The 26,905-nt window shown below is 45.8% G+C and overlaps 2 protein-coding genes across 7 annotated transcripts; both read left to right on the plus strand.

Moving 5' to 3' along the window:
* Nucleotides 1-782: 782 nt before the first annotated feature.
* LOC132457298 (uncharacterized) lies at nt 783-15,250 on the plus strand. 3 transcript variants are annotated; one of them, XR_009525598.1, is made up of 13 exons: nt 783-1,108; nt 1,641-2,085; nt 2,521-2,638; nt 2,833-2,922; nt 3,029-3,129; nt 3,268-3,369; nt 3,913-4,042; nt 4,155-4,256; nt 4,395-4,550; nt 4,744-4,862; nt 5,696-6,446; nt 14,948-15,053; nt 15,196-15,250. XR_009525598.1 is itself a non-coding variant. In XM_060051533.1 (11 exons), exons 1-11 carry the CDS (start codon nt 1,060-1,062, stop codon nt 5,829-5,831), a joined length of 1,548 nt encoding a protein of 515 aa, XP_059907516.1. In that variant the 5' UTR covers nt 783-1,059; the 3' UTR covers nt 5,832-6,593. The 3 variants fall into 3 exon arrangements, 1 of the variants encoding a protein (XP_059907516.1); XR_009525599.1 differs by lacking the exons at nt 14,948-15,053; nt 15,196-15,250 and adding an exon at nt 6,469-6,593 and having other exon boundaries at nt 5,696-6,073; XM_060051533.1 differs by lacking the exons at nt 14,948-15,053; nt 15,196-15,250 and having other exon boundaries at nt 5,696-6,593.
* On the plus strand, nt 7,837-25,755 carry LOC132457269 (uncharacterized). Of its 4 annotated transcripts, XM_060051485.1 has the most exons (14): nt 7,837-8,306; nt 9,974-10,186; nt 19,598-19,813; nt 21,220-21,357; nt 21,973-22,408; nt 22,813-22,930; nt 23,191-23,280; nt 23,389-23,489; nt 23,609-23,710; nt 23,952-24,081; nt 24,266-24,367; nt 24,583-24,738; nt 24,846-24,964; nt 25,375-25,755. In XM_060051485.1, exons 1-14 carry the CDS (start codon nt 8,267-8,269, stop codon nt 25,505-25,507), a joined length of 2,094 nt encoding a protein of 697 aa, XP_059907468.1. In that variant the 5' UTR covers nt 7,837-8,266; the 3' UTR covers nt 25,508-25,755. The 4 variants fall into 4 exon arrangements, with proteins under 4 accessions (XP_059907468.1, XP_059907470.1, XP_059907469.1 ...); XM_060051487.1 differs by lacking the exon at nt 9,974-10,186 and having other exon boundaries at nt 7,839-8,306; XM_060051486.1 differs by lacking the exons at nt 7,837-8,306; nt 9,974-10,186 and adding an exon at nt 17,186-17,349.
* Nucleotides 25,756-26,905: the final 1,150 nt, after the last annotated feature.

Here is a 26,905-nt window from a genome sequence, read left to right on the forward strand (position 1 = left end):
CAATTTAGACTTACACAAATAAATGAATGTTTTGGATACTGACAAGTTAATCATTAACTAAAGGCGTATATTTGACTTAAGACTGAACGACATTATAAGCCTACCTCTCCGCTGGCCCGGGGACCTTGCGGGCCTCGGGACCCCTGCCGGGGTTAGTGAAGGTGGTCTGGTGGTGTCTCCTCATGGGGGAGCCGGACGGACCTCCGGTCGAGCGGGGAGCGACGAGGGTGGAGCGGAGCGTTCAGGGAACACATTCAGACACCGGAGCGTTCAGGGAACACATTCGGACACCGGAGCGTAGATGGCGCCTCCAGTGCGTTCCTCCTCCAGCTTGGCACCGACCAGCCCAGACTACCGCACACCGGTACATCCGCCAGGTGGCCAGGAGGAGGTAGTGCTGCCTGCGGAGCTGTCGTTCTGGTCCCGTACCCCCGGTCCTCTCCTCTCCACTCCCTCCCAACTGCTTCATATACCACAGCATACCATAGCATATCCTTTATAATTTATATGTTTTATATCGTCAGTTTTTTTTTTGCCCTGTTTGTCCTGTTTGTCTTTACTTTAGCATTTACCTTAGCATCTATTTTCGTTTTCATTCGTATACTTTGTATTTTTATTGTTGCATCTTATCCTGTGTTTCCCACTGCTGCTGGGCTGTGACTTTCTCCTCCGTGTGTGTGTGTGTGTGTGTGTGTGTGTGTGTGTGTGTGTGTGTGTGTGTGTGTGTGTGTGTGTGTGTGTGTGTGTGTGTGTGTGTGTGTGTGTGTGTGTGTGTGTGTGTGTGTGTGTGTGTGTTCGGATCAATAGGGCGTGCACGTGGAGGCTGTTTTCCAGTCCTTAACCAATCAGGACGCAGCAATCGAGCTCATTCTACAAACCGAAAGTTCCTTCGGGATATCCAAAGGATGGTCGGCTGATGCAGATATCCTTCACAAGCACAGCCGGAGCCCGAAGCGCAGGAGGTTATTTACTGCACGACAGCAGTTGGACCGAATCATCCCGAGAGCGGCAAGAAAAAAATATCTTTCTTTGCAAATAAATAAACAAAAGAAGACAGCCATGGTTCCATGGTGGAAGAAAAGTAGGTCGGCTACCTCTGCTTCTGACGGTAAGGCTGTTTCTGGTGTGTTCCACAGATATATGCGTGTTTGTTTGTCTTTGTGTGTGCCTGCGTGTGTGTGTGTGTGTGTGTGTGTGTGTGTGTGTGTGTGTGTGTGTGTGTGTGTGTGTGTGTGTGTGTGTGTGTGTGTGTGTGTGTGTGTGTGTGTGTGTGTGTGCGTGCGTGCGTGCGTGTGTGCGTGTGTGCGTGCGTGGGTGCGTTCCTCTCTATATGCGTGTGTGCACATGCGTTGATGTCTACGTCTATTTCTGACAAGCAGGTGGTCTCTAATGACCAGTTGATGGCGGGCTTAAAACACAGAGGAATTGCGTCGTCACACTCACATTGCTCAGAGCGACTTGGGTGTGAATCCAAACGGGTCAAGTCCACAGCTTGGAGCTGGGTTTAAATCCCATCAGGATGTCAAAACCGGCCTGGCCTGGCAGGACAAAAACAGACACACAGACAAACCAGCAGCTCTCTACAGACGCACTGCTCGTGTGTGTGATTTCTCGGAAACGCTTTTCATTTCCATTCACAGAACCAGCGGACCATGACCACGCCCCCGCTTCGCAGACATCCACCAAAGTGCAGACGGAGCCCCAGAATGAAGACCCACCGCCGGCTCTGGAACGTCTGGACCTGGAACAACTGGCCGCGGTTCTGCGTGTGTATCCGGACGCCACTGCCAGCGCCGAAGTCCTCATCAAGCGGTCAGCGGTGAAGCACTTCCCCTCGCCGCCGCCAGGGGGCGACAGTGTGTTAACCTCGGAGCTGCTGAAGGAACACCTGAACAGCGTGAGGCGGGCCGTGCACGACGAGCTGCAACGGCTGATCCCTCTGCGCGAGAAGAACAAGAACCTGGCCGGTCTGGTGCCGTCGTACCACCGCCTCGCGATGGACCTCGTGCACGCCCTACTTGAGAGGATCTTGTCGTCACAGCAGGCCTTTGTGCTTCTGGAGTGGCTCTGCAACGCTTACTTAAGGTTGTCTGCACAAACACACACACGCACACACGTACACACACAGGCACACGACACACAAACTACGCAAGTAAACGCATTCAGACATACATACATACATACATACATACATACATGCATACATACATACATATACATACATACATACATACATACATACATACATACATACATACATACATACATACATACATACATACATACATACATACATACATACATGCATGCATGCATGCATACATACATACATACATACATACATACATACATACATACATACATACATACATACATACATACATACATACATACATACATACATACATACATACATACATACATACATACATACATACATACAGAACCTTGTAGTTAGACCTGCAGCTCTAGTTAGATCCTGTATCTGTGGACCTTAACACCCTGGTTGTGCCTTCACAGTCGGGGGTTCCTGGGAGACCCGGACTTCAGTGAGAACCAAGAGAGGAGTTCCGTGGACATGAACCTGTACTCTGAGACGGTCGTATGCGTCAACCAAACCCTCCGGACCACACTGGAGGTAGGAAGGCATGCTGCAGGAGCTAGAACACCCCCAAGATAAAATGGTACTTATTATACTATTATTAATCAAAGACAGGCCATCAATCCCGCATCTCTCGATTGCTAAACTACCTTTTAGTTAATCTCTGTCATAACTACCAAACTAACAGAGGACCGGCTGGCCTAGATTCATCTTTTCTTGTTTGATTGCAGCGGGACGTCCAGAGTTCTCTGGATGAGATCTTTAAGCGCCAGGAATCAGAGTTTTGGAGGTCCTGGGAACTCCACACAGACGTCATTAAGGTACTGCAGACACGGGACGATTCTGCACACTGGAATAACGTTAATACTGTGTAGAAACATATGAGCAGAATATATTGAGGATCCAAAATATGCTTTTTTGCTGAAGTGCATCGATGGACCGATTGTCAGAGCGGAGTCCATCAGTGAGAACGTGCAGAAGTTCACCCGGCAGGTCTGCTACCCCAAACTCCAGGAGTTTCTAGAGAGGCATGTCGCCCTTTTCTTCCTGACGATTGGTGTTTCCATGGTACCGTTGTGGCTTTGCAGGATGCTTGTTGTTAAGTTGTTTGCCGTTAGGTTCTTCGGCTGTCAAGGGGCCTAAATGAGTCCTCCTTCTGGCTGTAGGTTCACAACGGCCAAACAGGAACTTCTGAAAAGATACGAGAAAACTCCCAAGATGACCGTGGAGACCTGCCTCAAGACACTCAACACGCTCCACAGCCTTGTGTGAGTAAAGGCCAATGCCTCATGCTACATGCTAGTTGCTACATGCTACATGCTATATACTAGAGCAGGGGTGCCCAACCTTTTTTGACCCAAAATCTACTTTTCAAGTAGCCAACCTCCCGCGATCTACCAGCAAACCTACCTTCAAGCGGGGGGGGGGGTAGAGAACAATTGTTGACGGGGGGGGGGGGGGACGGGGGGGACGGGGACGGGGGGATTGTATCGTGGACCTACGCGGACTTCAGTGGGGGTTTTTTTTTTTTTTTTTTCACCCCTCGCGGTCGACTTGCGATCTGTCGGCGATCGACTGGTAGACCGCGATCGACTACTTGGGCACCCCTGTACTAGAGTGTGCGAGCATCTGATCCATGTTAACATGTCTGATCCATGTTGCATGTCTGACGTCAACATGTTTGAAGCATGTGAGCATGTCTGGTATTGTATTGTACGCATGTTTTGTATCGATAATAGACACAATATATATGTACAATATATATTGTAGGATAGTTTCACCGTGTATCAATAAAGGTTCTTGTTCTGCAGGAGCTACATCCAACCCTCTACTGATGGAGGGACCCGGGACCTCCCAGCGGAGGAGACCCTGCGCGCACTGAGGGCATTGGAGACCGCCGCCAGGACCTCCATGGGACAGGCTCTCGTGAAGATCATCAAGGTGCAGAGAAGAACCGCTACCGTTGTAGTGTTGCTAGCCAGCAGCTACGCTCATCGTGTTACACTAAATTCACCTGAGAGGACAATAAACCTGTGGTTGTGGATTCCCTCAGGAACGCCTGAAAAGCCATTTCAAAAGCAGAGAGGAGGATTTTCTGCTGACGGAGATGAAGGAGATGTTCAGTGCTGAAGACTGTTGTCCAGACGTCCAGAAGGTAGAGGGAGACTTTCATTGGATCTCCGTATCTTGAGGTCACGTGTGGTTGGACCTCAGCTGTAACAATCTCTCTCTCTCTCTCTCTCTCTCTCGCTCTCGCTCTCGCTCTCGCTCTCTCTTGCTCTCTCTCTTTCAGGAGGCTCTTGACCTGGCCTATGAGCAGGTGAGTGCCTTGTACCAGCTGAAGCTGGCCAGCACCAAGAAGAAGGAGCTGGAGAAGCGATGGGGTCCTGAAGTGGGTCAGAAAGTGACTCAGGACGCACAACATCTTCATAAGACCTTCTCAGACCTGGTGAGGGCCCGGGTACAGCACAGTACTTCATACTCAATGCTTCTTACTGCTTTATCTACCACAGTACTTACAGTGTGTGTGTGTGTGTGTGTGTGTGTGTGTGTGTGTGTGTGTGTGTGTGTGTGTGTGTGTGTGTGTGTGTGTGTGTGTGTGTGTGTGTGTGTGTGTGTGTGTGTGTGTGTGTGTGTGACAGCACCCTGGTGTCAGACAACAGAACCATGTGCTCCTGAAGGTGGAGGAGCTGATCCAGAGCCAGGACGTGGACTCAGTGAAGCTCACCCTCTCTGAGATGATGCAGCTCTGCCAGTCGGAGTGAGTCCCCTAAAGGGTCTCCATCTTCGTCTCTCTTCATCTCTCTCTTCATCTCTATGTATCTCTCTCTCTGTTTCTCTACATCTCTCTTCATCTCTTTCTTCATCTCTCTGCCTCTCTTTGACTCGTAATATCTCTGTATCTCTCAATTTCTCTGTATCTCTTCATCTGTTTCTCTTCGTCTCTGTTAGTCTTCATCGCTCATCTTGTCTTTGTCAATTTCCTCTCTCTCTTTCTCTTTATTTCTCCATGCATATCTCCATGTGTCTATCTCACTGTATCTCTCTTCCTCCATCTGTACCTCCCTTTAAACTCGGTCTCTGACTCTCTCTATCTCTATGCATCTTCATCTTTTAATCTATAATTCTCATTTGTATTTCCATCTCTTATCCCTTTATATTTTCTATCTTAATCTCTGTTTCTTTCTCTGTCTCTATATCTCTCTTCAGCTTTGTCTCTCTCAGTCCTAATACCTTTCTATCTCTTCTCATCTTGATCTCTCTACCTCGCCCTCTCCTTCTTTCTCAAAATTGAACAGGCTTTATTGTCACAGAATATGTTACTTTACATTGCCAGAGTTCAGAAAGTAGAACAAGATACAATGTAGGAAATAAAGTATTGAAAGTAAAACCTACCTTATTTTTCATTAAAACGTCAAAAAAACAAAGTAAGACTATTTAATTCTCAACACACAAGGAAAGTAGGACTGTAATATTATCTCTCTCTCTCTCTCTCTCTCTCTCTCTCTCTCTCTCTCTCTCTCTCTCTCTCTCTCTCTCTCTCTCTCTCTCTCTCTCTCTCTCTCTCTCTCTCTCTCTCTCTCTCTGCTGCAGGGAATCTAAGAAATGGTTGCCTTCTCTGTTGAAGTTGAACAGCCTTTCTGGAGCTCAGGTACAGGAGGTCCTGGAAGCAGTTCAGGAGCCGAACACCAGAGAGACCAGAACATTGTTCTCATGTATCCCCATCTAGCGACCAGCGACACTAGTCTGACGATGGTACCAGATTAGAAAACTCTGCTGGCTGAAAACAATGCAAATGAATTAAATAGGTTAACGTACGCGTTAACCTAGGATACGGTATACTTATCATTTACGTTTACATTTGGGGAATTTAGCAGACGCTTTTAACCATTACATAAGTATGTTTTGTCAGAAGAATGTCAAACAATATATCGCTGTCGTACAGTACGGTACAGTTACAGTACAGTACAGGTACAGTATCGCCAACAAGAACTCATGATGCATTCTGATATATTCTGCTCTATTGTTGTTATTTATTGGATGATTGTAAATGAGAACATTTACAATCATGTTCTCATGATTGTGGGGATACATGAGAACATTGCTCTCATGTATCCCCATCTAGCGACCAGCGACTCTAGTCTGACGATGGTACCAGATTAGAAAACTCTGCTGGCTGAAGACAATATGAATGCATTAAATAGGTTAACATACACGTTAATATAGGATACAGTATATTTATCATTTGCGTTTGCATTTGGGGAATTAAGCAGACGCTTTTAACCAAAGCGACTTACAATAAGTATGTTTTGTCAGAAGAATGTCAAACAATATATCGCTGTCGGTACAGTTACAGTACAGTACAGTTACAGTATCGCCAACAAAAACTCATGATGCATTCTGATATCTTCTGCTCTATTGTTGTTATTTATTGGATGATTGTAAATAGTTAATGTCAATGAATCAATAAAGTTTGCGATGCATCCATACAGCAATGTGTGTTTATATTCTCTCAGACCAGCGGAACTGCCCTGGTCAAGTGACATTAAGACTGCTGCCTAAGACCTGATCGACCCTCACACTAGGGGTGTGCACGGGTACATGTGTAACCGGTTAGTAAATCATAACTAGGTTATGGGGGGCTAGGTTGTTCGTTCAGCAGTCTGACAGCCTGTGGATAGAGGCTGTTGGTCAGTCCTTTGGTCCTGGAGCGGATGGAACGGTATCTTCGTCCAGAGGGCAGTCGCTGGAAGAGATGGTGCGCTGGGTGGAACTCTGTGGCGTAAATATCGACGGTGCAAGCGGTGCACTGCACCGGGGCCCAGACTGCGCCAGGGGGCACATGGAGGAAGAAAAAATAAATAATCGCCTAGGGTGGCAAATGTGTCGGGGGCGCCCTCTGGTGGCGTCCTTAATTAATTAACTAAATTATACGAAACCCTCACCGTAGCAAACATGACAACGCGATTCGTTTTTTTTTTCCCAACCCCCCCCCCCCCCCCCCCCCCCCCGCGCGCTTGGAAGTCCTGTCCATGGGCACAAAATAAATGTGTGCACCGGGTCATATCACCATGATGTTACAGTCTTGTAGGATGTTGTTCACCCGGCGTAGGCAGCGGGAGGTGAAGACTGTTGAGATCTCTGGGAGGGTCTTCCCAATGACCCTCCCCTGCAGCCTTGACCACTCTTTGGAGGGCCTCCTGTTCTGCCCTGGTGCAGCTGGAGAACCACACCTGTAGTCCGTAGGTGAGTACGCTCTCTACTGCGCAGTGGTAGAAGTTGACCATCAGTCCCTGTGGAAGTTTTGAAACTACACGCTCTATAAGCCTCAAACGCCATTCCTTTTTTTTTTACTACAAATAATGTTTTTTTATTTATAGTGAGGAGGATTTGGGGGAAGTCCCTCATTGTCGCTGTTATTCAAATGATGTCATTAAAACGGCATCTGTGTATAATCTATGTTCTTTTTTATCCAATAATTCATCTCTAAATTCTGTCTATTTTGTTATTGTTATTAAGTATAATATTTAGTTTTTCATGCTCGGTTTGGCGTCCGTAGGGAAGTAATGTACATACTGCGCATGCGTTTAGCACGGTTACGGGCTGAGGTGAAGAGGTGGGTCCGACGACAGGGACTTTCAGAGTGCAGCCAGGTCACCATGACGACGGGAAGGGAGGGAAAGCGACTGAGTACCGGTACCTGAGTGCTGGGGGACTCAGGTACTGAGGTCACGGGATGTTGATCGTTGTTTATGGATGCGTCAACCTAACTAGAATAACAATGCCTCCATGACCAACTTTGAGTTTTATATATTTGTTTGAATGGTTTTGACTTAGCGCAACAAGTGTTTAGCCCACTGAAACAACCTGTGTAGGCTACATACCAACCAGGACGCAGCACGCCAACTACATAAGGAAACAAAGGTAACTAAGGACTCGGAAAATCCCTCGGCATACCGTGATGCACTATAAACACCGCAGGGCCCGCGACTCATTGCTGTAAACACCGAACGCACATCACAGCTATAAAAACCGCAGGTCGGGAAACTCACCGCTATAAACACCGCAGGGAGCGCACGGTGCGCACCTCACAGCCACACTTGGACTTCGGACCTCGGACCTCAAAATCCCAACATAAAGAGAATTCAAGAGAATTAAACTACGATGGATTCGAGGAAAACAAGCAACGCCTCTGCGTCTATAGGTAAGGTTATAGCGCACTTTTTCTTATCTGACCTCTGATGTGACGGATACTCTGGATCGTATCCGTCAGCAGGCTCGGGAATGAAAGTGACAGAGTTGATCAGATAAGATTATCAGTTATCATGATCTTATCTTCAGGACTACAGTGAGTGTGAAGCAACACGGACATACAGACAGACATCCGTACGGCACGAAAACCAACAGGAACTAATTAATAAAACGATAATTTATTACACGATATATTTGTGTCTGATAGACGTGGAGAATGTTCAAACGAGGAAATTATATTATATTATATTATAATCTATCATATCAGATAAAGAGTGATAGCTATAATTACCTATATATTTGTGGCTGTGATCACACCTGGTATGAAAACGCATTTATGCAGTAAACTCGAAGGCAATGTACGACTAGACGAGGAATAAACCTGACGTGTAAGAGAATAACAGCTCGGCTCAGCAAGATGCCCAATAACAGCACTAGTCTTAAAGACCTATAAAATAATACAATATCATGAGGTCTAACACTTAACAGTCCTGGATATAGAACAGTGAATTCATATCAGCACTTTTGCGCATTTTCTATTTTTGCATAAAAAAAGAATGCATCCCTATGAGTCTGATTGTATGAAAAGAACGATTCATCGCTTTTGAAGTTCCTGCCGAAAGGACTTCTGGGACGGCCTTACGTCGTTTCCATTCGTAAGGGAAGATGCTGGCTGCACTCCAAATCGCATACTTTTTAGTTTTACTTCCCACTGCAGCTACCCTTACAAAGCACGTATGCACACAGTATAAATACAAGTGAACACACTACAGGGGATTTCACTGATTAGCACACCTGTAGGGCCACCCACGTATCTTCTGCTGCGCAGAGGATTGTGGGGCAGAAAGACCTGTTGGTTTGCTAACTGCGAAGAGCGACCAACGGAAGAGGATTAAGAACCTACAGAAGAAAAAATTGTTTGTTCTGAAAAGAAATTCTGACTTTATTCTCAGAATTCTGACGTTAATCTCAGAATCAAGTCAGAATTCTGAAAAAAAAAAATCTTATGTGTGGCCCTAATCCTCTCCCGTAGCGACCTGATGTAGTACATTCTGGTATTTTTGGCATACTGCATTTTCGGCCTCCACTAAGGTACTACTTGCTCTGAAAGATCCTTGATGATCCGCATCCCCACTCAGAGACGGTACCCGCCCCATGTGCCGGTCGACGCTGATATAATCACCATCCCCATCACATCCTTTGCCCTACGTTACTTTTCCAGAATATCTTCAATGAAGATGGCTCGACCTTGGATTCGGCTGTCGATTCGTTTGCATTTGTGGACGGAAGCCATCTACTGCCCCTTTGTCCCCCCCACATGTGAATCTGGGCATGGAAGTATGAAAGCAGGATGGGGAGCTCTCCGGTGGTTCACCGGGTAGAGGGCATACTATTAAGGCCTAGTCCTAACCGCAGCGACCAGGGTTGCTGACCAGAGTCCTCTCTCTCCCATTCCATCCAGTCTTACTCACTCCTCAATAAAAAGGATAAAACATTGAAAATGAAATCTTAAAAAATAATAATAATGGAAGCATGCCTCGCGAGTCCAGAGGTTGAAGGTGGGGTCTGCAGAATTGTGAGCACAGCTTCACATGTGACACTTTGCCTTGCCGTTCACAGAACACGGCCATGATGACGACGCTTCCACCTTCTTGAGCCCCACAAGAGCTGAGGAGACCCAGATTGACGGCCCTTCCCCCGCTCTGAATCATATGGACCGAGAATTACTGGTCGAGTATCTGCAAGTGGAACAGGACGCCTCTGCCAGCGTTGAAGTCCTCATCAAGCGCTCAGCGGTGAAGCACTTCCCCTCGCCGCCACCAGGGGACGACGGTGTGTTAACCCCGGAGCTGCTGGAGGAACACCTGAACGATGTGATGCGGGCCGTGCACGATGAGCTGCAGCGGCTGAACCCTCTGCGCAAGAAGTACAAGAACCTGGCCGGTCTGGTGCCGTCGTACCACCGCCTCGCGATGGACCACGTGCGCGCCCTTCTCGAGAGGATCTCGTCGTCTCAGCAGGCCTTTGTTCTCCTGGAGTGGCTCTGCAACGCTTACTTTAGGTTGTCCGCAGCGCACACACTTTTCAGAACCATGTATTTAACCATCGGTGTGGCTACCTGTCAAACACATACGCATGACATAAAAATTACACATGTACACCCGTTTTTTTATATATGTATGTAACGCCCTACACACAACACTGTCTACCGGTCACACCAGTCTCACGGTAACGTCGAAATCCATAACGTATGTAATTGCGGGCCGCCAGGAATGATTCCGCGGGCCGCCATTGGCCCGCGGGCCGCACTTTGAGAACCAATGCTCTAGATAGAACCTTGTTGTTAGACCTGCAGCTCTAGGTAGTACCTTGTTAGACCTGTAGCTCTAGATAGAACCTTGTAGTTTGACCGGCAGCTTTAGATATAACCTGTATCTTATTGTGCCTTCACAGTCGGGAGTTCCTGCTAGACCCGGAATTCAGTGAGAACCAACAGAGGAGTCCCGTGGACGGTTTATGCATGCACTTGTACACCGAGACGGTCCAATGCGTCAACCAAACCCTCCGGACCACACTGGGGGTAGGAAGACATGCTGCAGGAACTCGAACACCCCCACAGGTTTAGCCTCTTCACCGGTTCCTGAAACCTTGAGGCTCCTGGAGCATGTTGGTACTGACCATCGACCGCACCTTGTGGAAGAGGATTTACTCAACTGTGGTGGTTTAGTCTGTAGCTATACTGGACAAGCCATCTTGTCCAGTATAGCTACAGACCTAATCAAGATAAGATATGCTATTATTAATATTATTAATTATTAAGATATTATTAATCCCAGACAGGCCACCAAACCCGCAACTCTCCAATGCTCAGCTACCTTTGAGTTAATCCCTCTGTCGTAACTAACAAGCTAACAGAGGACAGGCGGGCCTAGATTAATCTTGTCTTGTTTGACTGCAGGAGGATGTCCAGAGTTCTCTGGATGAGATCTTTCAGCACCAGGAATCTAAAGAGTTTTGGAGGTCCTGGACACTCCACACAGATGTCATTAAGGTACTGCGGACACAGGACGGTTCTGCACACTGGAATAACGTTAATATGTACACACGTGTGTAGAAACATATAAGCAGAATATATTGAGGATAAATAATATGCTTTTTATCTGAAGTGCATTGATGGACCGATTGTCAGAGCGAAGTCCATCAGTGAGAACGTGCAGAAGTTCACCCGGCAGGTCTGCTTCCTGAAACTCCAGGAGTTTCTAAAGAGGTATGTCGTCCTTTTCTTCCTGACTATTGGTGTTTCCATGGTACCGTTGTTATTAAGTTGTTTGCAGTCAGGTTCTTCAGCTGTCAAGAGGCCTAAATGAGTCCTCCTTCTGGCTGCAGGTTCACAACGGCCAAACAGGAACTTCTGAAAACATACGAGAAAGATCCCAAGCTGAAAGAGAAGACCTGCCTCCAGACACTCAACACGCTCAACGGCCTTGTGTGAGTGAAGGGCCATGCTACATGCTAGCATGTGCGAGCATCAGATCCATGTCGGCATGCCTGATGTCAGCCTGTCTGATCCATGTTTGCGTGTACTTAGTTTACATGTCTGATCCATGTCAGCATGTCCGATGTTAACGTGTCTGAAGCATGCTAGTATGTCTTCTGCTGTATTGTACACAAGTATTGTGTCATGGTAGGAAAGTGTCACAGTATGTCAATAATAGGCCCTTGTTCTGCAGGAGCTACATCCAACCCTCCACGGATGGAGGGACCAAGGACCTCCCAGCTGAGAAGACCCTGTCCTCACTGAGGACATTGGAGACCGACGCCAGAGAGTCCATGGGAGAGGCTCTCGTTAAGATCATCAAGGTGCAGAGAAGAACCGCTACTGTTGCTAAAACTGTGCTGACCAGGACCTTCTAGAATAACCTGTGGTTGTGGATTCCCTCAGGTACGCCTTAAAAGCCATTTCAAAGACAGAGAGGAGGATTTTCTGCTGACGGAGATGAAGGAGATGTTCAGTGCTGAAGACTGTTGTCCAGACGTCCAGAAGGTAGAGGGAGACTTTCACTGGATCTTCTCCCTCGTGTGCTTGGACCTCAGCTGTTGATCAATCCGTGTCCTAATAACATCAGGTGTTGGATTAGCTGTTTTATGAATGACAATCTATTTGCTTTACTTCTCTCTCTCTCTCTCTCTCTCTCTCTCTCTCTCTCTCTCTCTCTCTCTCTCTCTCTCTCTCTCTCTCTCTCTCTCTCTCTCTCTCTCTCTCTCTCTCTCTCTCTCTCTCTCTCTCTCTCTCTCTCTCTCTCTCTCTCTCAGGAGGCTCTTGACCTGGCCTATGAGCGGGTGAGTACCTTGTACCTGCACCGGCTGGTCGTCACCAAGAAGAAGGAGCTGGAGAAGCGATGGGGTCGTGACGTGGGTCAGAGAGTGACTCGGGACGCACAACATCTTCATAAGACCTTCTCAGACCTGGTGAGGGCCCCACACACCGCAGTCAGCCCTGCTCCGACCGTCGTGTAACGCAGGGCTTCGTGTCCGACGTCTGGAGCATGGAAATCTCCTATCAGTGTGTGGACAAAGACGAATGAGCGTGGGAGTGTGTCTGGATGATCCTGTTACACTGTTACAAGGTCCATGCTACCCACCAACTTTAACATTAACTTTGGTACACTTTGGGCAAATAGGTACTAAGTTCAGTACTCGTTCATGTGATTTGACAATTGAGTACAGAACAGTACTACAGTGCTGCTTAATCCGTCCTTACAGTCTGTGTGTGTGTGTGTGTGTGTGTGTGTGTGTGTGTGTGTGTGTGTGTGTGTGTGTGTGTGTGTGTGTGTGTGTGTGTGTGTGTGTGTGTGTGTGGGACAGCACCCTGGTGTCCGCCAACAGAACCATGTGCTCCTGAAGGTGGAGGAGCTGATCCAGAGCCAGGATGTGAACTCAGTGAAGATCATCCTCTCTGGGATGATGCAGCTCTGCCAGTCGGAGTGAGTCCTCTACAGTATCTCCATCTCCATCTCTCTCTCTCTCTCTGTCTCTTCATCTCCCTCTTCATCTCTCAGAACATCTCTTCAACTCTCTGCCTGTCAGCATGTCTGATCCATGTTAGCATATCTGATCTATCTGTCTCCATCTCTCTGCTTCTCTTTGTCTCTTTATCTCTCTATATCTCTTCATCTCTCCGTACCTCTTCATCTCTCTGTATCTCTACATCTCTCTGGTTCTCTTCACCACTCTGCATCTATACATCTCTGTATCTCTTCATCTCTCTTCTTGTCTTCGTCTCTTTCCTTTTTCTCTGTAGCTTTTCACTTCATGTCTCTATTTCTCCATATATATCTCCATATTGTTTGTTTGTTTGTTTATTTGACAGGGACAGTGCATATTAATAGACATTTCTGTAAATATGCCAGATTTAGCCAGAAGGTTAGTTTCCATCTGCAGTCCTTGGCCAGATGTAACAATAGGCTCCCTAAAAAGCAAATAAGCAAATAACAGAAAGAGTTTAAAAAAGAACATAGAAAAGCAACAGATAAAACATTAATTATAACCACATACAAGTATTCAGTAGTTCAAGCATTAAAATACATGAAGCATGCAGGACAAACAAGAGTCAGCATCAAACAAACACAAATTGAAAAGGTAGACTAGGACTTATAGAGGACATCTATATGTGTCAGACATATACCTTTGTCACAGTATCTCTCTTCATCCATCTGTACCCCCCCTTAACCTCTCTCTTCATATCTCCTCATCTATGTCTCCGTCTCTCTTCCTCCATCTTTTAATCGATAATTTTCTATTGTATTCCCATCTATTATCCCTTTGCATTTTTGTTCTATCTTAATCTCTTTTTCTTTCTGTGTCTGTGTAGCTCTATTCACCTTTGTCTCTCTCACTCCTAATTTCTTTCTATCTCTTCTCATCTCTCTCTCTCTCTCTCCCAAGCTTCAGGCTTTTTTGGCATTGAAAATGTTACTTTACATTAATAGAGTTCAGAAAGTAAAACAAGATACAATGTAGGAAATGCAGTATTAAAAATGCAAATGTCATTTTTTTTATTAAAAGGTCTAAAAAACGAAGTAAGACAATTTAATTCTCAACACTCTCTCTCTCTCTCGCTCTCTGTCTCTCTGTCTCTCTCTCTCTCTCTCTCTCTCTCTCTCTCTCTCGCTCTCTGTCTCTGTTCTCTCTCTCTCTCTCTCTCTCTCTCTCTCTCTCTCTCTCTCTCTCTCTCTCTCTCTCTCTCTCTCTCTCTCTCTCTCTCTGTCTATCCGTCTCTCTGTCTCTCTGTCTCCCTGTCTCACTGCTGCAGGAAATCTAAGAAATTGTTGCCTTCTCTGTTGAAGTGGAACGGCCTTTCTGGAGCTCAGGTACAGGAGGTCCTGGAAGCAGTTCAGGTGCCGAACACCAGAGAGACCAGAACATTGTTCTCATGTATCCCCAACTAGCGACCAGCGACTCTACTCTAACGATTGTACCAGATTAGAAGACTCTGCTGGCTGAAGACAATATGAATGCATTAAATAGGTTAACGTGTAAGTTAACCTAGGAAACTGTATATTTATCAATTACATTTACATTTGGGGAATTTAGCAGACGCTTTTAACCAAAGCGACTTACAATAAGTATGTTTTGTCAGAAGAAGGTCAAACAATATATCGCTGTCGGTACAGTAAGGTACAGTTACAGTACAGTAAAGGTATAGTACTCTGTCGGGACAGTAAGGTACAGTTACAGTACAGTACTGGTACAGTATAATCTGTCGGGACAGTAAGGTAGTTACAGTACAGTACAGGTATAGTACTCTGTCGGTACAGTAAGGTAGTTACAGTACAGTACAGGTACAGTATCGCCAACAAAAACTCCCATGATGCATTCTGATGTATTCTGCTCTATTGTTTTATATATGGTTTCATTTATTTGATGATTGTAAATAGTTAATGTCAATGAATCAATAAAGTTTGCGAAACATCAATGCAGCAATGTGTGTTTATATTCTCTCAGACCAACGGAACCACCCTGGTCAAGTGACATGAAGACTCAAGACCTGATCGACCCTCACACAAAGCACTCTTACACAAATTTGCTTCTGGTCCCGGAAGTAAATTTCCCATTCATTTTCTCCATTGACGTTTCTTCAAATCGAGTTTCAAGCCTGGAACCAAGCCAATCATTCGTCATGGTAGTAGTATCTATCAAACATTTGTTTAGGAGCAAAACTATGCGCTCTTTGTTTTAGGCAAGGCAAGGCAAGGCATCGTTAGGCCACTTTATTTATATAACACTTTTCATACACGAGGCCGACTCAAAGTTCTTGACATAGAAACATTGTCATACAATAAAATTTAATACATAAGTAAAAGAAAAATATAGTAAAATATATAGAAAATAAAGGCAAAGTTAAAAAAAAGCATTTTAGACAGTGCATTGTATTTAAAATCAGATCAACAGTCTCTCTGGTACCCAAGTCGGGACTCCAACCCGGGAACTTGGTCCTTTCTCTGGAACTCCAACACGGCCTAAAGAAACTTGTTCCTAATTTTACTGCAAATAATGTTTTAATTTTTAGTAAGGAGGATTTAGGGGAAGTCCCTTATTGGTGCTATGATGAAGCCATTCAAAAAATGTCATTAAAACGGCATGTGTGTATTAGCTATTTTCTTAGTAATCAATAATTAATTTCTAAATTCTTTCTATTTTGTAACTGTTACTGTCATTTTTTATTTAAAAAATAATATACATATAATATTTAGTTTTTCATGCTTGGTTTCGCGCCCCTAGCGACGTAACTGCACATGCATGTACCACGGTTACGGGCTCAGGTGTAGAGGTGTTGCGTCCTGTAATGAGGACCACGGGGACTTTCAGAGTGCAGCCAGGTCACCACGGGACGGGACTGGAGGGAAAGCACCTGAGAACCTGAGCGCTGGGGGAAGCCCCCAGCCCCCCACTCAGGTAGGCTACTGCGGTCACGGGATGTGGACCTTTGTAGATACATGCGACAACCTTATTAGAATTCAACAGATGTTTCATTGAATCCATAATCACCTTTAACCTCACTTCCTGGTTTGGAGCACTGTCCAACATCCATATACCCACTAAACAGAACAATCAAACTGAGCAGCAAAATAATCGGACAACAGCAGGAATCACTCATATATGCCTACAACAAAAGGACTAAGCAAAAAGCAACACAAATCACCTTGGACGTCACACGCCTACACAGCCAGTATTGCCTCTTCCTCAGGCCACATATACAGAGCTCATACAGTAAGGGCAAACAGTGCTCTGTCAAGCTTTGTCCCGGCATTCATACGACTTTTGAATGGTTGAACCCCTTTTCAAACGGTCTCCTCTCGTTTTTAATACTTGGAATCTTTTTTAATTATTTATTTATTTCTCCTCCACTATGGAGGTAATGCTATTTATTCACTAGGCTTAGCAAATATGTTTTATTTGGTGTGTGTGTGTGTGTGTGTGTGTGTGTGTGTGTGTGTGTGTGTGTATGCGCGTGTGTACGCGTTTGCTTATTGTATGTAGCCTACTGTTGGGTATGGACAGACACACCCGGCTGCTCCTCCACATGTGAAGTTCCTAACGGATGAATAAAGTTCTTTGAATTTAAATTGGGATATCAATGCCATGACCGACTTTGATTGAGTTTGACTAGGCGCACTAAGTGACCTCTGTAAGGTGACCTTGGGTGTCTTGAAAGGCGCCTCTAAATAAAATGTATTATTATTATTATTATTATTAAGTGTTGACCGAGAAACTACCTGGTCTAAGTTTACCAATCAGGACGCAGCACGCTACATAAATCCCCCGGCATACCGTGATGCGCTTGCGCTATAAACACCGCACGGCCCGCACCTCACCCCTTTAAACACCTCAGGGAGCGCACATCACAGCCACACTTCGGACCTTAACAAAGATAATTCAAGAGAATTCAACTACGATGGATTCGAGGAAAACAAGCAACGCCTCTGCGTCTATAGGTAAGGTTATTGCTTATATGATATGATATTATATGATTTGTATTAGCAAACATTTTCTTATCTGTCGTCTGATGTATCCGAGTTCCGCCTCTGGATCGTATCCGTCAGTAAAAGCAGGCTCAGGAATGAAAGTGAAACAAACTTTATCAGATAAGAATCCATACCTTTTTTCCAGGGGAAGATTATCAGTTATAATGATCTTATCTTCAGGACTAATTAAAGCATTAAAACGCGTCTCCACTATGGAAATCTGGAGGGACACGTCTCTGCTCTACATGCAAATAAACTCGAAGGCTACAAGATGAGAAAAGGACGAAACCTGACATGTACGAGAATAACAGCTCAGCTCAGCAAGATGCCCAATAACAGCACCAGTCTTATAGGCCTATACAATAATCAGAGATCTAACACTTTGCTGGCCTGGATATAAAACAGTAAATTCATATCAGCAATTATGCGCATTTTCCATTTGTGCATAAAAAAGGGTGCATCCCTATGAGTCTGATTGTATGAAAAGAATGGTCTGTCATGTCAATCGTTTGTTTCCGTGAACGGCCGAACGATTCATCGCTTTTGATGTTTCTGCCGAAAGGACTTCTGGGACGGCCTTACGTCCTTTCCATTCGTAAGGGAAGATGCAGGCTGCGTTCCAAATCGCATATTTTAGTTTTACTTGTAGTACGAACTGCAGCTACCCTGACAAAGTACTACTGTCATTATTATTTGTCGCACACAGTATAAATACAAGTGGAACACACTACAGGTGATTTCACTGATAAGCACACCTGTAGGGCCACCCACGCCTTTTCTTTGCAGAGGATTGTGGGGCATAAAAAACAGTTTGTTCACTAACTGCGAAGAGCGACCTACGGAAGAGGATTAGGGATTTACAGAAGGAAAACAAATATTTAAAGAGTTTAAAGTCAGAACTCTGAGATTAAAGTCAGAACTCTGGCTTTATTCTCACAATTCTGACCGTAAAGTCAGAATTCTGGATTAAAGTCAGAATTCTGAGATTAAATCAGAAATCTGACTTTAATCTCAGAACTATGGAACTCCGAGTATACAGTCAGAATTCTGAGATTAATGTCAGAATTCTGAGATTATTATTCTTTTTCTTCTTATATGTGGCCCTAATCCTCTTCCGTAGCGACCTGATGTAGTACAACATCCTGTGCCGCGTTCCGATATCCATACTTCCATGAGTACACTTAAACGAAGTACACTATCCGCACTCACTAATGCCGCTTTTCCACCGCACATGTAGCTCGACTCGACACGACTCGACACGACACGACTCGACACGGTAGCAGCACGGGTGCTTTTCCACCGCAAATAGTACCTCCTGGACGTGGGCGGGGTCGGCTGCGCGAAAGGGCCGTGACGTATTTGTGTACGCGACGCAAACAACACATACGCAACCCACACATGGACAGAACCCACATAACAACAATGGAGGACATCGATCGCATTACTATTATTAGCTGGCATGTTGAAGAAGTTGGAGAAGTGGAACATGTTGGCTGCGGCGCTGCTATGGATGTTACCAGCATGGTTGCCATGTCGCTCTCGTGACTTCGTCACACTCTCTGGCCAATCAGTCGCCGGCCGTCTGCCGACGTCACCTTTTAGCATCGGCTCAGCTCGCTTGGAACCTAGAGCGAGTAGGTACTAGAAAAAGCAGCCACTTCAGGTACCAGATACCATGGTACCGCGGTGGAAACGCAAAAAATGCGAGCTGAGTCGAGTCGTGTCGAGTCGTGTCGAGCTGGTACCATGCAGTGGAAAAGCGGCATTAGTGCGCTAATTTTCAGATGTCAGTGCTGTTCCAAATCGAGTACTCCGTGGTGCACTAACCGGAAATTACGATCACGACTGCCGCTGCGGCTCCTCCCCCGCAATAAACATCCCGCTTTGAACGGTGAACTCTTTACGCCTAGCAGCTATAAAAAGCTAATAAAACTATAAAAACTACAAAATGACTATTAATGCAGGCTACGTGAAAAATGCGACGACTTTGGCTCAGCCTGGCTCCGCCCTCTTCCGCTACGTAGCTAAAATGGCTGCCGTTGAGTACGCAAAGAGTACATCGCACACTTCGCGATTTGACCGTTTTGAGTACACCATCCGGGTCCCTTCAGTACACTTATTTTCGCCCGATCTGAATCGGAACGCCCTACGTACTCAAACTTAGGCTAGTAAGTACGGATAGGATGGATATTGGAACACTCTTCCTCTCCGTTCACAGATAGCGCCCATGATGACGACCCTTCCATCTCCCGGAGCGACACAAGCGTTGAAGAGGAGACCCAGGTTGACGGCCCATCCGGCGCTCTGGACGATCAGGACCTGGAACCACTTCCCGCGGTTCTGGGTGTGGATACGGACGCGACTGCCAGCGCAGAAGAGCCGATCAAGCGGTCAGCGGGGAAGTACTTCCCCTCGCCACCACCAGGGGGCGACGGTGCGTAAACCTTGGATAGTTACTGTCTATTTTAAATTCATATCAGCAATTATGCGCATTTTCAATTTGTGCATAAAAAAAGAGTGCATCCCTATGAGTCTGATTGTACGAAAAAAATGGTCGGTCATGTCAATCGTTTCGATTGACATGACGATTCATCGCTTTTGATGTTCCTGCCGAAAGGACTTCTAGTCATTATGTCCTTTCCATTCGTAAGGGAAGATGCAGGCTGCATTCCAAATCGCATACTTTTTAGTTTTACTTGTATGCACTGCTGCTACCCTTACAAAGTACGTATGCACTCACAGTATAAATACAATTGGGACACACTACAGGTGATTGTGTAGGCAAGTAGCCTATTGGACAAGCCACGCACCAGGCAGAAATGACACAAGGCCATATACAGAAAGCCAGGGCTGGCTTCAAAAAGGTTGAATGAACAAACGGTTTACCGTCAGAAGAGTTGCAGGCGACGAGTAGTCCTGCTGCTGCTGAAACGTCTAAGTACTGTGTCCTTCCATTCGCTTGTGCATTTGCGTGTCAACAATTTTCGTAAAACCATTTTTTGTTGATAATCAGGCTAACTGTCTATGATATAGGCGGAGAAACTGTCCGCCATATTATTTTCGATTCAAACCAGGATTCTGCGCGCTGCAGCTCAACGTTATGTTGAATCAAATGTCACAATTTATTCAGCAACCAATGAGCATTGACCAAGCCTAACCCGCTATGCATGCACAACCTAAATTATGCGATTTCCCCGTTTATTTATTTTATTTTATTAAGTTACAGTTTGCACATTTAATATTAGAAGAATAACTAAAAGGGATTTATTTTGGCCACGGCATGACCTGTGGAAGGAGGGGCATTAATGACCGCTAGGGGGGGCACGGCCCCCAAAATGCGCCACCTTAGCGCCGGCACTGCTATAAAGTCAGAATTCTGAGATTAATGTCAGAATTCTGAGATTAAAATCGGAAGAATTTTTTTTGTTGCTCTAATCCTCTTCCGTAGCGACCTGATGTAGTACAACATCCTGGTATTTTTGTCATACTGCATTTTCGGCTTCCACTAAAGTACTTCCAGGTCATTTCAACTGGAGGACCGTACCCGCCCCATGTGCCGGTCGACGCTGATTTAATCACCACCTCCATCACATCCTTGGGCCTACGTTACTCTTGCAGAATATCTTCAATGGAGATGGCTCGACCTTGGATTTGCGTGTCGATTTGTGTACACTTGTGGATGGAAGCACTAAACTGCCCCCTTGTCCCTCCAGATTTGAACAGGACAAGGAAGTATAAAAGCACGATGCATCATGTCTCGGAAGTCCAGAGATGGAAGGGTGGGGTCTGCAGAAGTGTGAACACAGCACCACGTGTGACACTCTTCCTCTCCGTTCACAGATAGCGCCCATGATGACGACGTTTCTATCGCCCGGAGCGACACAAGCGTTGAAGAGGAGACCCAGGTTGACGGCCCACCCTGCGCTCTGGACGATCTGGACCTGGAACCACTGGCCGCGGTTCAGCTACCCTTACAAAGTACGTACTGTTGCACACAGTATAAATGCAAGTGGAACACACTAAAGGTGATGTCACTGATCAGCACACCTGTAGGGCCACCCAGGTATCTTCTGCTGCGCAGAGGATTGTGGGGCAGTAAAACCTGTTGGTTAAAGATTAAAGTCAGAATTCTGACTTTAATCTCAGAATTCTGACTTTAAACTCCAAATTCTGAGATTAATGTTAGAATTCTGAGATTAAAGACATAATTCTGAGTTTAAAATCAGAATTCTGAGATTAAAGTGAGAATTCTGACTTTAAAATCAGAACTATGGAATTCTGACTTTAAAGTCAGAATTCTGAGATTAAAGTCAGAATTCTGTCTTTATTCTCACAATTCTGACTTTAATCTCTAAAGTCAGAATTCAGAGATCAAAGTCAGAATTCTGATGTTAAACTCAGAACTATGGAATTCTGAGAATAAAATCAGAATTCAGACTTTAATTCTGAGATTAAAATTCAGAATTCTGAGATTAAATTCAGAAAAAAAAATTATGCGTTGCCCTTATCCTCTTCCGTAGCGACCTGGTGAGGTGGGGTCTGCAGAAGTGTGAACACAGCACCACATGTGACACTTTTCCTCTCCGTTCACAGATAGCGCCCATGATGACGACACTTCAAGCGGACGGAGCATTGAAGAGGAGACCCAGGTTGACGGCCCATCCCGCGCTCTGGAACATCTGGACCTAGAAACACTGGGCGAGTATCTGAAAGTGGAACAGGACGCCTCTGCCAGCGCCGAAGACCTCATCAAGCGGTCAGCGGTGAAGCACTTCCCCTCGCCGCCACCAGGGGGCGACGGTGTGTTAACCCCGGAGCTGCTGAGGGAACACCTGAACGTTGTGAGGTGGGCCGTGCACGACGAGCTGCAGCGGCTGAACCCTCTGCGCGAGAAGTACAAGAACCTGGCCGGTCTGGTGCCGTCGTACCACCGCCTCACGATGGACCACGTGCACGCCCTCCTCGAGAGGATCTCGTCGTCACAGCAGGCCTTTGTGCTCCTGGAGTGGCTCTGCAACACTTACTTAAGGTTGTCCGCAGCGCACACACTTTTCAGAACCATGTATTTAACCATCGGTGGGTGTGGCTACCTGTCAAACACATACACGTGACATACAATGACATTATGAACACCCGTTGGTTAATATATTCATACATACATACATACATACATACATACATACATACATACATACATACATACATACATACATACATACATACATACATACATACATACATACATACATACATACATACATACATGTCATCCATACACCACAGTTGGCAGATGTTTAACTGGAGTCAGGGAAACCTTGTAGTTAGACCTTCAGCTCTAGATAGTACCTTGTTGTTAGAACAGCAGCTTTAGATAGAACCTGTATCTTGTTTCTTGCCTGTATCTTGTTTATTTTTTGTATCTTGTCTTCACAGTCTGGGGTTCATGGGAGACCCAGACTTCAGTGAGAGCAAACAGAGGAGTTCCGTGGACATGCACTTGTACTCTGCGACGGTCGAATGCGTCAACCAAACCCTCCGGACCACACTGGAGGTAGGAAGACATGCTGCAGGAACTAGAACACCCACACAGGGTTTGCCTCTTCACCGGTTCCTGAAACCTTGAGGCTCCTGGAGCATGTTGGTACTGACCATCGACCGCACCTTGTGGAAGGGGATTTACCCCACTGTGGTGGTTTAAAGGTCCCATGGCATGCTACTTAATGAATACCTTTGAATTAATCCCTCTGACGTAACTAACAAACTAACAGAGGACCGGCTGGCCTAGATTCATCTTGTCTTGTTTGACTGCAGAAGGAAGTCAAGAGTTCTCTGGATGAGATCATTAAGCGCCTGGAATTAGAGTTTTGGAGGTCCTGGGATCTCCACAAAGACGTCATTAAGGTACTGCGGACACAGGACGGTTCTGCACACTGGAATAACATTAATACTGTGTAGAAACATATGAGCAGAATATATTGAGGACACAAAATATGTTGTTTTCTTCTGAAGTGCATCGATGGACCGACTGTCAGAGCGGGGTCCATCAGTGAGAACGTGCAGGAGTTCACCCGGCAGGTCTGCAACCCCAAACTCCTGGAGTTCCTAGAGACGTATGACGCCCTTTTCTCCCTGACTTTTGTTGTTTCCATGGTAACGTTGTTATTAAGTTGTTTGCAGTCAGGTTCTTTGGCTGTCCAGAGGCCTAAATGAATCCTCCTTCTGGCTATAGGTTGAACACGGCCAAACAGAAACTTCTGAAAAGATACGAGAAAGATCCCAAGCTGAAAGTGGAGACCTGCCTTAAGACACTCAACACGCTCAACGGCCTTGTGTGAGTGAAGGGCCATGCTACATGCTAGCATGTGCGAGCATCAGATCCATGTCGGCATGCCTGATGTCAGCCTGTCTGATCCATGTTTGCGTGTACTTAGTTTACATGTCTGATCTATGTCAGCATGTCCGATGTTAACGTGTCTGAAGCATGCTAGTATGTCTTCTGCTGTATTGTACACATGTATTGTATCATGGTAGGAAAGTGTCACGGTATATCAATAAAGGTTCTTGTTTTGCAGGAACTACATCCAACCCTCCACTGATGGAGGAACCCGGGACCTCCCACCAGAGGGGACCCTGTCCTCACCAAGGACATTGGAGACAGACGCCCAGACGTCCATGGAACAGGCTCTCGTTAAGATCATCAAGGTGCAGAGAAGAACCGCTACTGTTGTTAGCCAGCAACTTACGTTCTCAACTAATACCGTGCTGACCAGGACCTTCTAGAATACATGAGTGATGCTCCAGTAATACATGCATGGTTGTTATAGCAAGTCTGGTGGTGAGAAGACAATAACCAGTTCATAAAACCTGTGGTTGTGGATTCCCTCAGGAACGCCTGAATGGACATTTCAAGAGCAGAGAGGAGGATTTTCTGCTGAACGAGATGCAGAAAATGTTCAGGGCTGAAGGCTGTTGTCCAGACGTCCAGAAGGTAGAGGGAGACTTTCTACAACTTTCTGTTAGTTGCTGGGTAAGCTGTTTTATGAATGACAATCTATTTGCTCTCTCTCTCTCTCTCTCTCTCTCTCTCTCTCTCTCTCTCTCTCTCTCTCTCTCTCTCTCTCTCTCTCTCTCTCTCTCTCTCTCTCTCTCTCTCTCTCTCTCTCTCTCTCTCTCTCTCTCTCTCTCTCTCTCTCTCTCTCTCAGGAGGCTCTTGACCTGGCCTATGAGCGGGTGTGCACTTTGTACCTGTACCAGCTGGTCGTCACCAAGAAGAAGGATCTAGAGAAGCGATGGGGTCGTGACGTGGGTCAGAAAGTGACTCAGGACGCACAACATCTTCATAAGATCTTCTCAGACCTGGTGAGGGCCCGGGTACAGCACAGTACTTCACACTCAATGTTTCTTACTGCTTTATCTACCTCATTACTTACAGTGTGTGTGTGTGTGTGTGTGTGTGTTTCTGATAGCACCCTGGTGTCAGACAACAGAACCATGTGCTCCTGAAGGTGGAGGAGCTGATCCAGAGCCAGGACGTGGACTCAGTGAAACTCACCCTCTCTGAGATGATGCAGCTCTGCCAGTCGGAGTGAGTCAGGGTCTCCGTCTCCATCTCCCTCTCCATCTATGTGTCTCTTCATCTCTCTCTCTTAATCTCTCTCTCCATCGCTCTCTCCCTATTCTTCTCTCTGTGTCTTTTCATCTCTCAGAACATCTTAGTCTCTCTTCATCGCTCTCTCTTCATCGCTCTCTCCCTCTTCTTCTCTCTGTCTTTCCATCTCTTCATCTCTCAGAACACATCCATCTCTATTCATCTTTCACTCTTCATCCCTCTCTTCATCTTTCTCTTCATCTCTTCATCTCTACATCTCCTTTATCCTTCTCCTTCTCTCTACTAAAATAGAATAAAATTAGACAAATGTTTGTGTATATACAGCACACTGTTGAAGGTAGGATTATAGTATTCAGTCTCTCTCTCTCTCTGTCTCACTGCTGCAGGAAAGTTAAGAAACTGTGTTCTGATCTGTTGGATTGGAAAGGAGGTCTCTCCGTCGATGAGGTCAAAGAGGTCCGGGCCGGTGTCCAGGTTCTGTCCACCAGAGACACCAAAGGGACGTTGGGACCAGAGTAGAAAACGATTTGAGCTGTGCTGGCTAGAGACAACATGAATGTATGAAATAGATGACCCAAGTTCTACTTTAAGATGCACCACCTGGTGGGGGCTCTCGTGATGTTCCTGCTGGTCGTGCTGAGGGGTTTGTCCTTAGATCTCTATGAAAAATAGTAAATATCAATAAATAAACGATTGTTTTCCTTCAAATGAAATATCAGTTAACAGCAATGAATCAATAAAGAATGCGATGGATGCATGCAGCATGACGGTGTGTTTATATTCTCTCAGACCAAAGAAACTGCCCCTGGTCACGTGACATCAAGACTCAATTCAGACTCATACTTCATACGTCACCTTCAATGATGTTGTTTATCTTCAGAGGGGCAGCGCACATTTTAAAGTATTGCCCCAGAGTTATCGCACAGCTAATTTAGATCTGTTTTTTATTTACTTTATGCCGATGTCTAATCCCATGACATCGTGGGAGCTTGATGTCTGGTCCCATTACATCGTGGGAGCTTGATGTCTGGTCCCATTACATCGTGGGAGCATGATGTCTGGTCTTGAAGGCTCTGATGCTTTCATGCAAAGTGTGTTAGTAACTTACTTAACCTTGGACAACAAGTGGCCCCAGTGGGAATCAAACCCCTAAGCCTGCACCGTGTCCTCATCAGTAGTTCAGTGCAGTGGTTCTAGAACCGTTTATACTAGTTGTACCCCCTCTAAGATATTTCTTCGGCTGAGTACTCCCTTCACTGGTACAATTTTGCGATAAAATAAAATGAACATAAATAATGTATGTGTGTTCTATCTGGCACTGCAAACAGTATAAGGGTGCAGATTCTAACAGTTGAGTGAGAAACATGGGCCTGTGCTTAATGCAACTGTTGGCTAATTGCTCCCGGGTAATGAAGCAGAACACCTCGGGAGGGTCAGACCATGGAGAGGGGAATCCTATTCAAGTAATTTCTTCCTACATATCAGACACTTTTCCATTTTCTTGATTTTCAATTTCATTTTATTTACTGTACATTTTCTGAATGCACCCTGCAGTACACCAAAGTACACCTAAGGGTACGAGAACCACCTGTTTAGTGAATAGGATGGTCTGTGACTGGGTGTGTAAGGTGGACCGACTTTGTGGGGCCCAAGGCAGCGCGGGGCCCACGGAAATTTTGGATTATTATCTTTTTTTATTTTACTACCACCTCCTAGTGGTAGGAGCCTCACACTGCGCCCAGTGGCCACTTGCTGCTGTATTTAGGTCACGTGAATGAGAAATCGCGAAATGACTGGCTTTCCATCCCACTGCCAGCTCTGCCAGTACTCTTCCCGATCACCCGCCTGCACCGCCCACCTCATCCGTGCCACCACCTTCACCTGTGTCCCCTCACCTGATTTAAACCCACTCCTTCC

This window comes from Gadus macrocephalus, chromosome 5, assembly GCF_031168955.1.
Source record: "Gadus macrocephalus chromosome 5, ASM3116895v1".
In the NCBI taxonomy this organism is placed as follows: Eukaryota; Metazoa; Chordata; class Actinopteri; order Gadiformes; family Gadidae; genus Gadus; species Gadus macrocephalus.